This window comes from Carassius gibelio, chromosome B11 (genome assembly GCF_023724105.1).
Source record: "Carassius gibelio isolate Cgi1373 ecotype wild population from Czech Republic chromosome B11, carGib1.2-hapl.c, whole genome shotgun sequence".
Taxonomy (NCBI): Eukaryota; Metazoa; Chordata; class Actinopteri; order Cypriniformes; family Cyprinidae; genus Carassius; species Carassius gibelio.
In genome coordinates this window covers 19179806-19194379 of record NC_068406.1, presented here as the reverse complement: position 1 = coordinate 19194379, position 14574 = coordinate 19179806, and the positions used below count along the sequence as shown (strand labels likewise).

General features: G+C 39.6%; 1 protein-coding gene across 16 annotated transcripts in view; it reads left to right on the top strand.

The window, feature by feature from the left end:
- LOC127967998 (membrane-associated guanylate kinase, WW and PDZ domain-containing protein 1) overlaps positions 1–14574 on the top strand; it is a 118738-nt gene that overhangs the window by 95243 nt on the left and 8921 nt on the right. For 9 of the 16 annotated variants that reach the window (XM_052568792.1, XM_052568799.1, XM_052568796.1 and 6 more), the window contains 6 exons: positions 3291–3322; positions 4684–4927; positions 7551–7642; positions 8685–8877; positions 10218–10520; positions 13005–13208. In XM_052568792.1, coding sequence (XP_052424752.1) covers positions 3291–3322; positions 4684–4927; positions 7551–7642; positions 8685–8877; positions 10218–10520; positions 13005–13208 — 1068 coding nt within the window. The remainder of the gene's footprint in view (positions 1–3290; positions 3323–4683; positions 4928–7550; positions 7643–8684; positions 8878–10217; positions 10521–13004; positions 13209–14574) is intronic. The other 7 variants (XM_052568797.1, XM_052568802.1, XM_052568800.1 and 4 more) reach the window with 4 other exon arrangements.

The window sequence follows — 14574 nt, the reverse complement described above, 5'->3', positions numbered from 1 at the left end:
ATTTATCACAAAACTTGTCAAAATGTATTATTGGATAAAATTATTCATTTTAATAAGGGCCATTCACAATGAGCAATGATAACTGCCTATTGAGTTTTTTTTTTTTTTTTATCATTCCAGTTCTATGAAAATTGTTTAGTTGGAATAGCTTTCAAAATGTATTTTTCTCCCCAACTGATGGATGTTAAAAACATTGACAGCCAATCTGAATACAAGCAACTTCTAACAGCTGGAGAATTTAAAGTAGGGGACATTACTGTACCAGAGGCTCACATGCTGTTGTGGCGGCTCCTGGGAGACTGTCTTTCATTCTTTTGGTGTCAGACTGCATCACTGACAGATGGTCTTGACTGTCAGAATCTGTTCCTATCAGCCTGGCCGAGGAAGGGGGTCCAGAACAAACCCTGCACTCTCTTCATGCCCTTATGCACATGCATGTGCACATGCAATGCATCATAATCTTCTCCTGCTAAACCTGCTTATTAGCCTCCTCTGTGTCTGAGCCGTGGTTCATGCTGACCTGTCACCAGTGTTCCTGCTGACCTCCGATGGCATGTTCAACACAGTTATGGAGGGAGCTCTTGGTTTCTCACACCAACAATATTGATAACTTGAGTTTGAATGTGTGAGCTGAATCATTTAACTTAATTTTCAAAATATCTGAAAATTGTGCAAAACTGAAATCTAACCAATGTCAGTTGACATTTCTCGGCTGTTCTGCCAAAGCCTTTGAATAAATAACGAACTGGTTAAGCTCAGATGGTGTCAGTTCTGCACTAAGGAAGGAGAAACGGAAATGGCCAGGGTCTTGAAACTACCTCAGATTGCATGACTGTAGAATTTGAAACAGGTCCAAGATTTAAGAAGCAATCACAATAAGAGTCATCCAAATTTAATGCATTGCTCACTTTGTTTGCTTTTCATTCAGCAAGCAGCACTGCTTTTTGGGATTCAGATAAAGCCATTATGTGCCCAGTAAAGTGAAATGGATTGATTGATTACAAGGTATTAGGCAGCATCTCTCCTCTATAAGCAACAACCTCCAGACACTCACTGGGTTATAAAATCAGACCCGCACAGATCCACTCTTAAACTTGCAGACTTTTTTTATGCCTTCTTGTTGCTGCGCAACTGTGAAATTGTATTTCTGAGCAGGGAAAATATTGCTGAAATTACACTTGAGGTCATTGGAATCAACGTTAAGTTGAATGTTTCAATATTACAAATTGAATTTGATTGAATTGAGAGGCTTTAATGGTAGTTCATAAAAGTATGACTTATTCCTGGTCTACATATAATCTGTGTTATTATTCAAATTACATTTTCATAAATTTCCCAGAGGCAATTAAAGAAATAGTTCCCCCAAACATGAAATTTGCTAAATAAATTACTCACCCTTAGGTCATCCAAGATATAGAGGAGTTTTGGAGCATATATTACTGTAATATTATGAAATAAATTTAATTAGTTGTATTAGATGTAACTTAAATGTGTAAAAATGAATCAAATTGAAAGTACACATACATAAATAAATGTGACTTTAAGACCAGAGGTCAAATGATAGCAACGGTTTCAGAAAAGATGCACTACTGTACCAAACAAAACGATGTGGTGCGAGATTTGAAGTGAATACATAAAGAAGAGAAAAAATGAGAGCGTGTTTGCAAAAAGGGTGTGTAGAGATGCTGCAATAACTTTTAACAATTAATGGACTCTAGTGGAGACTGAATAGAGAGGAAAGGGAGGGTCTGAGAGGAGGGAGGCGGCAGACTGCAGAGGATGAGCGTGTTTGTTTTGGGGATAATGAGTCCGGTTGGAGGCAGGGCTTGATGGGGCAGGTCAATTTGCGAAAGAAAGGACAATGGAAGATTGAATACCTGGAGATGTATCAGAATAAGAAGCAGAAGCACTTTGCAAGAGAGAGCGATGTGTGCAGGACAGGCTGGACGCAAGTGCGCATATGTGTTACTGTGGGCGTGCTCACACGCAGACGACTTGCTCTCAAGGGAACAGCTTCACAATAAGCAGCCTTTTTTCCAGGCCAGACTGGAATCAGAGGAACGATCACATACACGCGTGCTTAGGATCTTATAGCACCATGCAGTGCAACACACACCCTGCTGCGAAATCACAAGCAGACTTGCGTTTGGCGTGATCACACTAATGAATCTTGCTGTGGTGGAAACAATTTTAAAACGGTTTCCAGCTTTTCTCTGCTATAAATGACGTGCACATCTATTTATCCTTGAATGCATAATTTATGCATGGCCTGTCAGATGCAACCTTTCTGATGGAGGCGTGGGAGGGGGCGATGGCACATCGGCGCATGTAGAAGTGGGAGGGAAACGGTGTTTGGAGGAGGGAGTATGATGGTAAAGCGAGCGCGAGAACGCTCGCGTCGGGGAGAGAGAAACAGAGAGAAGGAGAAAACACATGAGGACGGAGCGAGGGTGATGCACATCGAAACAAGGAGGGGGAGGGCAAAAAAGAAGGAGAGAGAGAGGGAGAGGGAGAGAAAAAAGAGAAGCTCAAAAGACAGGAGAATCAAGGACTGGCTCTAGATGCAGGATCCTTCGGCAACAACATCGCGAGGGGCAGGGACGCTGGAAGATGGTTTCAGTAAGAGGAGAACTGACCGTTGCCTATAATTTAATGTTCAGTATCTTGGACTCCTTCTCCATGGGTAATAGCTAAGCACCTGTCTGGGCATAAGCTCCTCTCTGTTTCTCTTCCTGTGTCTCGTTCGTTCGTTCTCTCTATCTGTCGCTCTCCTCTTTTTCTGTCTTCATCTCTCGCGCAGTGTCTGGTGGGTTTAAAGGGATCGTTCTCCCTGAAATTAGATCCCTGGCTTCATGTAGTCCGTAAACCTTGCGTAGAATGTAAAAGGAAATATTTCGTACAATGTCCCAGCTGCTTTTTTTTCCTTGCGGTGGATGGCGACCAACATCGTTGGTCAGTCGATTTTTATTATATGGAAACGGGCAGCTAGGACATTCTGTTGAATATCTCCTTTTGAGTTTTACATAAGCAAGACCCTTTAAGTCTACAGGGTCTGCTTAGCATTTAATCAGGGTAATGTGGGTCGGTCTTCTGATGCGGACGGTCCGCACTGCCCTCGGAGTAAAGGAACGAGAGAAGAAACGGAAAGAGAGAGGGGACTGCCACCGCACCACGCGCCCTGATTGGAGTCATCCATCTGTCTTGGGATTGCTTTCAGATTTGTGCCTGTGGGGAAGGTGAAGTATTTGTGTGCACACAATTAATATTTCTGTCTCTTTTGCTCTCTGTAGGGGTGGCACCTGCGAAGAAAAGCCCCAAACTTGTGAGTACAGGTGTTTTATTCTCATTCTCCCCTCACTTTCTCTGGCTTTTTTGTTGTTACTCTTCACTTTGTTTTCAAATCCTTTTGCTCATTATCTGTGTCATTGGTCTAGTGTTCAAAAGAGGTTTTACAATGACGTTGGCAGAAAGAGTCTGATGTTCACTTCAATGCAAATGCTTTGAGGTGGACGCTGAAACCATGTGGTCAGGGTTGGGAGGGGGGTGTTCACCCCTGGGTGGAGGGCTGGTTTCATTGGTCACATGGGCATCCTGTAATAGCCCTCTAATGATTTACCAAAGACAAGAAAACCAGCAGGATTCCATCCATTGAGCTTCAGAGATTTAAATAACATTAAAGCGTTTTTATTTTTAATCGATTGAGCTTCAACAGCCTGTTGATGATAATTGTTAGATTTGAGCTCTCAGTGTGTCTGTGGATAGTAGAAACAATAATCAGCGTTCTTCTGGTAAAATGGCAGCCTTGGGTTTTTCTACTTTGTTGAAATGGAGTCTATGCTTGTATGTCTCCCCAATGCCAGACGAGTGTCTCTAAAGTTTATTAATTTATTAGCTACTTATTGAATTGTGTTTCATTTTTATTGCTGGATTTCTTCTTTATTTCCTTTCTGGATGTCTGCTTTAATGCACAGATTCGTAGGCTGTGCTGGGATGCGAAAAGATGCAGAGGTGTGTGCGTGGGTTTAAAAAGATTTTCAGATGACTTTGTTGAAGAGAGAACTATATAAATGTCATAACCCGACCCAGCTAGTGGAATTTTATAATTAAATTATGATGTATTCATTATATTAAAACATTATTTCAAATGTAAATTCATTTATATATTAATTATAAAAACAGGAGTATTTTTATTGAAGTTTACATTTTACAAATTAAGTTGTCAGAGCAATTTTGGTTGGTAATCTTTTTTTAATTAAGTTTGAGCAAAGCCTTATTTTTTCCAGCTTTATTTGAGAATGAACATTTTGGAAAATCTGACCGTCTATACAAAGGAATCACTTGCTTCACTGCATACATATTTTATGAAACAAGCTTAGAAAATATGATAACTAAAGCTGGAATAATGAGTTGAATTGCTTTGAGGGTATTGGTTGAGAAGGTGAGGCTGAATGATAGTTGAGTCAGAATATTAAAATAGCAATTGAATGTGCCAATATAATTCCTGACGGAGAGGTAAGGACAGTTGTGCGTCACTGTGTCCTTCAAATCATTCATTTATGTTTTTTTTTTCCTTACCTGCTCCTCATTTATTCAATTCCTTCAGTCCATCTTAAAGGCGCTTTGGAGGTTGTGGTGTTTTTTTCTTATCTATTCATGTTTCCTCTCTTCTTTGCCCCACTACAGCAGCAGTTGGAGCGCAAGGACAGTCAGGGCAGCTCCCAGCACAGCGTGTCCAGTCAGCGCAGCATCCACACTGACTCCCCCCTCCACGCCTCCCAGGCCCTGCTCAACGAGTCAGCCGCCCCACCGCCCCCCTCCCAGCCCCTGCCAAGCCTGCCCCAAGACCCTCCAGTAGACGGAACTCTCCAGAAGAAACCTGATCCCTTTAAAATCTGGGCCCAGTCCAGGAGCATGTATGAAAGTAGGCGTAAGTAATATGGGTTTCTGGTGGCGGGTGCATTGGCAGCGGATCACTGGGTCTCTTCTTTATTTTCTTTATTTGGTTTGTAATGGGATATCAGGTTTGGTTGGTTGGGAACAGGCTGGATTCCTTGTATGATTATTGTGATTTGCCTATTAGCTGAATATTCACATTTTGGGGTCTTAAAAATGTTTTTGTTGGAGAAATTAAAATTATCTAACATTGGTGTAAAAAGATTATTGCCAATCACTTATTTTAAGGCAAGACTCTACAGGCAACTTTTGGTTGGTTTTTGGATCATTTGGCTTCTCATAATGTTTTTTCAGGCTAGTGAAAAAAAAAAATGCTTAATACACTTTTAAGTGTTTATGTTATTGTGCTTTACCTGTTCTTTACCTATTTGCATCCATAGAGTTCAATTTCAATGGATGCTTTCAGTATTCTGCACTTCAGTTGCACTTGCATATACCAAACTTTTGCAGTATATAATTTTCTGATGGATTTTAAATAGTTTTTTTAAGCAGAAAACTTGTAATGCAATGGGGGAAAAAAATCAATTCTTAATGTAACTGATCAACTTGGGAAGTATGGTGAGTAAACTTCTTAGCTGGCAATTTATTATATTAAATTTAGCTGAGTTAAATTCAACTTGGGGTCTTGCCTTAATAGTGAATTTATGCATAAACAAAATTATCATTTTTAACCACTCATGGTTGCTCAATCTTCTATATTAGGTAGCAGGCATTAATTTGTGTTTTTAAATTTAGTGACATCGCCAAGTAGTCCATTAACATCAAACGTCCTTTTGAGTACGGCTGTAGTCTTTGGGTATTCAAATAGCTGTCCAAAGCTTATGTAAACCATTAGCCGTCAGTTAGGATCTGCTATGTCTGTTGTGATCAGAGAGCTGTGTTCAGATGAGCCCGTCATCTGTACTTCCAAAGCTATTCATTAGCCTTTCCCAATCCTTCTTTCCTTCACTTGGCTTTCGCCTACTCATTCACGCCATTGAGAATCCACTGTGAACGGCGAGGCACTTCTGACCAATTACACTCCTCCCTGCCATCAGTGCATTCACACGCTTCAGCGCTCTAGAACACATCTCTTGACAAATGTGCATATAATTGGTAGTGGTGGAAGACAGTGAATCCAATACTACTTTCATGTGTGCCAGAGCAGAGGGGCTAATTAACAGGAATATCCTTCAGAAGATGTAAGGCTGTGGAATTGAGTGCTCCAGTGTTTGGGTTGGAAAATTTCGCTTACTTGGAGTGTCTTCGTTGTTTCTGCTTTTGTTAGTGTCTCTCATTAGCAAGTCCTTTAAGTAAGAAGATGTTAGGACTTGGGAGCGCAAAGAATGTAAATATTTCTTAAATATTCCACTCCTTTAAATGGTTCCATTAACAGTTCTTTTAAGTACTTTTCCTTTTTGGGAAAAAATTAAGTTCCAAAGATAATTTAATAAAATAAATAAATAAATAGTCAAAAGATAATATCATTTCAATAATGAACAACGCAATGAAAACGTGTTTACAAACTTTTGAAGGATGTATGTTTCTGAATCACTTAAAAGAACCAGCTCATGGTAGTCAGTTTCATTATCAGACTACACTGTTGCAGTCCTTGAACGGATTGAAAGGTACCAGCTTGAGAACATTCAGTCCAATAAGTGTGAGCAGTGAGTAGCTGCATTAAGAGGCTTTAACGCAAATGAATCTAAGCTGACGTTCTGTCTTTGCCATAATGCACATTTTGCAGAGTCTGCCACAGCCATCCTTGCTGCTTAATGAAGATCGAACAGTATGGGAAAATTGCCCATGCAGCAGACATTTTGTATGGCTCTGGAGCCATTCTGCTTCCTGTCTCTGTTACAGTAAATTGCTGTGCATCTGGTTGGACTGAAGACGGAGGTCCTTGTATCTGCCATCTGCTCCGCACGTCCAGCTGCATTACAATAGCTTCGCAGTAGATCCACAAACACAGAGCATTTGCAAACTGAAGGCCATTCTTAAAAGTAAGCTTGTTTAAAAAAGATCTCCAGGAAACCTGCGTCAGAAATTTCTGGCCAGAGCAACCGTTTCCAGCTGTCTCTTACTTAACAGGCATAAATGTCCCCTGGCAGAACATCATGTGATGCATTGGAAAGCTACAGGGTCAATAATGTAAAACCTGACAGATTGCTGATGTCTGCAGTGCTTCAAGTCTAAAAGAGGGGGAAGCTCTGCCGTTTGCTCGTCCTGTCTAATTTGACGTGGAAGTGCTGTGGTGTAAAGCTCAAGGGCACAGCTGCTTCAAAAGACCTCTGGATTCTGTCTTTTGCTTCACTTGATCTGTAATCTAGATTTAAGCATGCTTGTCAGTGCTTATCATTTTCCCTGAAGGGAATACCTGATAATCAGATTATGCTATGTGAATTCATTTGAGCAGAGTAGTCATTATATCACACCTTCACTGGTGTGAACCAATTAGAAAAAAATTCCAGATTTGAGATGCAATCATTAAAGTGACATCGTTCGCTCGAACCAGCAGCCATTCTTGAATGTGGGAGGTTTAGGTTATAAATCAAAGCTTGTGCGTCATTCTGCAGGTCCATTGATCATGTTCTCAAGCTATTTTTCCTCCTTTTCAGTACCTGATTACCAGGAGCAGGATATTTTCCTGTGGAGAAAAGATACCGGCTTTGGATTCCGGATCCTTGGAGGCAATGAACCCGGCGAGCCGGTGAGTGCAGGCCTCATTTGTGCAGTTCTGCAAGTATTGTACTAGTCAGTTTGTTCATTTTTATATATTTATCATAGTTATTTATTTGTTTAATCAGTCTTGTGGTTAGGGCTAATTGTAATTTAGATATAAAACTATTTAAACTATTTTATTTCAATTTGTGCTAAACGTTTTGTAATTATTATTCATGCAGCTGTCATACGGTCTACATAGAATATATAAAATTGAAATAATTTATATATAAATAAATAACCATTAAAAAATGAAACGATGAAGGTATTTAGTTTTGAAGTTGTAAAAAGGTTAGAAAATTGTGACCAGTTAAAGGTCCCATAATATATCCTTTTATTTTATGCGTGTTATTTTACTATTACTTATGTTTTAATAAATATAGAATTTATTATTTTGAACATTATTTTCTTTTCTATTTTTATTATTTCTATTTTAGCTTTGACTTTTTTTTTTAGTTCTTAAATTTATTTTAGTTCAAGGTAATAGTTTTAAATGTAAGTTTTTCATCTGATATTTATATTTTTTATGTGCATGATACCCAGTGCAATACAAACACTCAGCTTTTGGCGAGGCTTGTGCCCAGTGAAAGCATCTGCCCTGTGTGTGTAGGCTGACAAAAGCTTTGATCTGTGCAGTACAGCCCCGATCAGTCAGAAAATATATCTCAGACCACCAGTTCTTCCCTTTAATGAGGCCATGTTACATCTTTGAACTGATGAGACGGTTTCTCAGACTCTAGTCCTTCAAGAATGAAATACTGCAATGCTTCTCTTTTCGACTTGGTAAAGGGCTGTAAAAAAAATTCCATAGAGGTTTTACTGTTTGGAGAACATTTCACAACAATTAGTCATAAAATAAGCAGAAATGTCAGTGTTTGAGTAACATGAATCCCCTTGACACCACACTGACACCCTGAGTTTGAAAAGTGATGGACCACGAGGAGTGGTGTTCACTTTGGCAAAGATTTGTGAGTTGTGGGGATTTTTTCTTGTTAACTGTCTTTCTGTGTCTGTCTCTCCTGACTGTACAGATTTATATTGGCCACATTGTGAAATATGGAGCTGCCGATGAAGATGGGCGTCTGCGATCAGGAGATGAGCTTATTTGTGTGGATGGAACGGCTGTTGTGGGAAAATCCCATCAGCTAGTCGTTCAACTCATGCAACAAGCCGCAAAACAGGGTCACGTCAACCTGACCGTGAGGCGCAAGACTGGATTTGGATGTAAGCAGGCTGAGAAACATTAAAGTCTGTTTAAGTCATGAAACTTTGTTTTACATTTGTATTGAAAAATCTATTTTGTTCCTATGAAAACACAATTATTGGTAGCACTTTATTTTACAGTCCTGTTCCCCATGTACATACTATGTACTTATTATATTAATTTCAATAACTATGTAATAACTAGGTACTAACTCTGAACCTACCCCTAAACCTAACCCTACCCCATGTTGTTACCTTGTATTACCAGAACTTTCTTAGATAAATACACTAAGTACACTATGAGTACATGTAAGTATATGTACTGTAAAATAAAGTGCAACCGAATTATTTGAGCAGTTTTTCTTGCATTATGTGAATGTGTCACCTGCGGAGATAATGATGAGATAAACCAGAGTCAATCACAAAGTCAAGCTACGTTTTAATTTTGTCACCATTTCTGTTTCAATGTCTTAAAGTATGTGTCATCACATGAAGTTCTGGAGAAACAAAACAAACGAACATAGGGTTAATTTGGATCATGCATTTGAACGGAGTTCAAAATAGCATTCTCCAGCATTTAACCTAACCATGCATTATTGAATAGATAGATTTTTGAAATGCATGCATTTAGTTAGTTTTTGCCTTTTTTAACTTACAAAGCGGGCACCCTCTGAGCACCAAGTACAAATAAAAGCTGTCGGTTGTACATGCTAATTTTGAATTCTGGAATTGTTATGACCAGCGAAGATCATCAGTTCTCTTTCCTATCAGTGTCATATATCACACATATCAGTGGGTAGAGTTAAATCCTGAGTAAGTGTTAATTGCGGCTTAAATGTGCACTTATTGCACTCCACAACCCGAACGTAATGACCAGCATGACTAGTGGAATTGTAAATCATGCAGGATTTTGCATCTGATTATCAATTCCTATCAGACAGACTTTATTTAAATGAGATTCATGGCACATGATAATAAGGGTACGCCTGCTGACTCTGGCTTATTAATCTGTGCAGGCCTCTGAGTCCCATATGTCAGGTCTCCAAGTATAAGTTACCTTTTTTCAGTCTTCCAACCTGAAACAACCTGAAATTCACCTACCTGAATACAAGTCCCAGTGTAACCATTGTAAGAGAGCAGGGCAAGATATTTTAAACTTCCAAGGAAATGGTGATTACTCAATTTTTAATGATCTGAGGACAGTTGGTTAATGTAATTACATGTCCTGATCGTAACTGTGATTGAGTCCAAGCCTTTGCGTGTCGAGCTGGTTGACGAGGAGCTGGTTTCTCCTTGACTTGCAGAACATAAATCTCTCCGAGTGTCCTTCCTAACCCTCCCCCAACCCTCTTGCTCCTCAGTGGCAAAGGTGGATGGTGAGATGCCTCCTTCCCCGGCCTCCTCTCACCACAGCAGCACACAGGCCCCGTCTCTGACCGAGGAGAAGCGCACGCCTCAGGGCAGCCAGAACTCCCTCAACACGGTCAGCTCCGGCTCGGGCTCCACCAGCGGCATCGGCAGCGGCGGCGGGGGCGGCAGCAACAACACGGTGGTCCCCAGTGCCATCCAGCCCTACGATGTGGAGATCCAACGTGGAGAGAACGAGGGATTCGGATTTGTCATTGTGTCATCAGTGTCGAGGCCTGAAGCAGGCACCACTTTCGGTAAGATTGCCCGGATAGCTTTTTATTTAATTAAATAATTAATTAATGAAATTGAATTAATGCATTACACTTAGTTGTTACAAATTTCGTTCTTTCTTTAGTCTACACTTTAAATGTATTAAATAAATAGAATGGACCCTTTTCACATTTTTCCGAGTTTCTCAGAAGCAGAAGTCGTCATATTTGGATGAACTTATGTAGTGGTGAACAGAAACTATCACGGATATAATTTTGCGCCAACAGCAAAAGAAAAGTCTATGACTGCATTTCTGTGACATTTTAAAATAAGGAACAAATATTGAGATTGATTACACTTATCAGAAGAAAGAAAGTGTCAAGTTTGCTGACTCTCTCTGAGCCAGACGTGCAGCAACGTTAACCAGTTTTCTGTAATTTAATACCAGGCCAATAAAATGCAAAATATAGTGGTTTAAATTAATATTACATAAAAAAATATTTATATAAAACTTTGCTGGATTTACGATATTAATAACTGTGGAAAGCCAGAATCACAGTCTGTAAAAAGGGTCTATTCTGCAGGGGGGTTTTCCCTTCTAAAATCAGCACATAAAATTGTGAGTCTGCAGATTTTGTCTGGCCCTAGCTATCAATTTGGTAAAGAAAAAAGAAAAAAGAAAAATTCTGTAGCTCAGTTGGTAGAACATGGCACTACCAATGTCTAAGTTTTGAATTTGATCCCAGAAAACATTTAAAATGATGACATGAAAGCACTGTAATCACTTTGAATAAAATTGTCTGTTAAATGCATAAATGGGAAAAAGTAATCCCGTATTTTCTATTATAAAAAGATAAAATGACTGAAGGATTCACAATTTTTTTCTGGGAGTTTTTTTACCTCTGAAAGGCACTTTGGATGTGGTTTTCAGTTTTTGGTGGGTGTGGGTTCTTCATATTCTCTTTATGCCAATCTGCATGTCTTGTGATATTCCTAGTGCAAAAGGAAGTGCTTGCAATGTCTGCCTGAAGCAGGGTTCGATATCCACCCTCTCTGCGTGGGGCTCTATTTCTGTTCTACTTCCCAAAACCAGAGCAGTCTCCATTACACAAGATGGCTATCGCGTTAGTGAAACAGCATTTAAGTTGGCCATATCTCACCGGTTGGTCTTAACAGTTGCCAGCAGCAATTAGTATTTTTAACCAACTGTAATTGATAGAGAGATCAAGTTATTAAAAAAAGCAAATTGAGCATGACATCCCATGTTTACAGACTCAGATCTTTCTTTGCTATGTTCATCAGAACGCTTCCACTTTTTAAACTCACAATAGTGCCGTTGGCAGCCCTCACGTAAGTGAAAACTGGATCCAGCAGGCTCTGTGATTACTCCATGTGGGAGTTTTGTTCAGAGCATTATGACAGAAGAGAGGAATGACAGATCCGTGTTTGAGATGAATAACAGCGAGCAAGCAATGCTTGGCACTAGTTTACTACAGTGATGAAATGCATGAGTTCCTGTGCCAGAGTCACCTCGACCTCAGAGCATAAACACAGTTCAGTCATTAGTATTACAATCAAACAACCAATCATCTTCATAGCCGTGTGACAAGCATGATAGGTTGAATTAATATTTTATAGTTGTACTAACATGCCATCACTCCATTTAGATTGATCAAACATGTATATTTGCAGGATGTGACACCTAAAATTGGTTGACTGAAAAGTCAAATATTAAAGAAAGACTTTTAATAAGGACCCTGAGCCTTGATTCATCACAATAAAAAGGTGTTTTAGGAGCCATTCTGCTTTATTTACTTTTACTCCCTTTTTTTTTTTTTTTTTTACATTTCTGGCTATAAAACCATAGCATTCATTTTGCTCAACTTTTAAAAAACACATCTCTAGACCTTGATTTTTTTTTTTTTTTTTTTTTTTTTTTTTTTTTTGCAAAAAGGTGTTCTGTTCGAATGGTCCTTAGCCTATTTTTGTTGCAATATTTTTGTGATTGAATTCAGCAAAAATTGGGTACCACAAAGTGCAAACTTGAGTAATCCTAATGCTTCCCAGTCGTTTTTCATAATTTATCACAATGCGTTGCTCTGAGGGAATTTCAAGAGTTTACACCTTGTTTTCACGTAATGGATAATTCATATGTGGTGGTGGAGATTATTCACAGGATCTGAAGAGTGCTACAGAAATGATGTTCAGGGTGATCTACTGTAACATGCAAATGCCTTTTAATAGAACCAAATTCTTGCTATTGCCACCCCACACCCCTCATACCTTTGCTGTCCATTCAGTAACATGCTTTTGTCTGTCACAAGGTGTGTTTTTCTTGCAGGGTACATTCTGTGGCCATTCTATGAGAAATATTGGCACTTTGGCTTGGTGGCTTGGTATATTAACCCCTAAACATTCTCTCTTTCCTTTTTCTCTCTTTCTGTTTCCCTTTCTCCATCCCCACCAAAAAATCAAAAATAACCATCTTAATTCAAACTCATACATGCTCAATCACTGTTGGCCAAAAGCTGGAAACGCATGTGTGGCAATGCCTCATAAAATAGGTCGCATCATCGAGGGAAGCCCAGCTGACCGCTGTGGGAAACTAAAAGTCGGAGACCGGATCCTGGCTGTAAACGGCTGCTCCATCACCAATAAGTCCCACTCGGATATCGTCAACCTGATCAAAGAGGCTGGAAACACGGTGACGCTGCGGATCATTCCAGGAGACGGTCAGTTCCTCTCTCTAATTCATATTAGTGAGAGCATATTAGTGCGTGTGGGTGTGTGTAATATGTGTAATAGCACGGCTTCTCAGCATGCTGCTCTCACGAGTCTCACAGTAATAATGTAGACGATACATTCAGCATTATTAGAATACAAATAATGAACAGTAACCTGCGAGGGGATCAACACAATAAATATTCAACACGCTCTTAACCTTAGAGGCAGAACGCCTTCATATTGTGCTGTTGTAATAATGACATATGGCACACCAACAAGGTTGATCGTGAAACAGACAGAGTCGTGCAGAAGCGTCATGCACATTTGAATGTTTCCCTGGAGATTTAAGTGGCAATTGTTTTTGAAATGAAAGTTTAAGAAAACACTTTGACCAGGTGTATCAAGTTGCACTTCAAATCTGCAAATCATTTGCAGCTGTCATCATCTTCCCATTCAAACATTAATTTTGCTTCATACTCTTATTCCTTTTTTCGTTTGGACCAAAATGTCAGAGCTGCCTTTTTCCATACAACAAAGCTGCATGATGGTAACTGGCTGTCAAGATCACTGTATTAAATTCAATTTGGATTTTGGACCCAAGTCACTTTTCACACTAAAAATAAACCTATATCAATAATTTGTACTAAGCATTTTATTTTCTTTGATCAAGTCTCATCTCACCAACAAGGTTAGCACGAATTGACACTGAAACATAAGTGTTGGCCTATGGTATAACTGCTCATGGTACATACGTGCTTGCATGTGCCAGTGTGTCTGTGCACTACATTGAGTGTTTTCCTCAGCGGCAAGGCATGCAATAATGAGAAAGCTGTTTCTAGTGAAGTCTCTGCTTTAATGCAGGATGCCAAATACACTGGGGTTTGTCTGAGAGCTCTTCATACTCTTTAATCAGAGAGGAGGAGAGTGCTGGCATACTATGGGAATTTCCAAAATTGACAGACTGTGGGTGTGCACGTCTGGTTGTGTTTACAGAAAGGCAATGATGTTTCATTGTGGGTTTTATTTTTTATTTATTTTTTGGCGGGTGATGTTACTGGATCTCCTTGGACTGGGCTCCCTTGGTGTTACTTTACTACAGTTACTGAACTGTAGACTTTTTTCTGGTTTCTTTGCTTAATTTAAGCATAATTTATCATTTATGCATTTCTTGTGCTTTCTGAGTGGAGAAGAAAGGAAAAAATACGATAAATCCATGAGATGAGGAAAGAGAGAGAACGTCAAGTCTGTTCCCAACAGAGTGATGGGGAAGGGCTATTTTAAGACGGTGGGATTCACGGGCTGTGCACTCATCAAAGTTCCCCCTCTCTCCCACAGTGACTGCGCAGTGGGGCAGAATTAAAGCAGCTTTGAGCG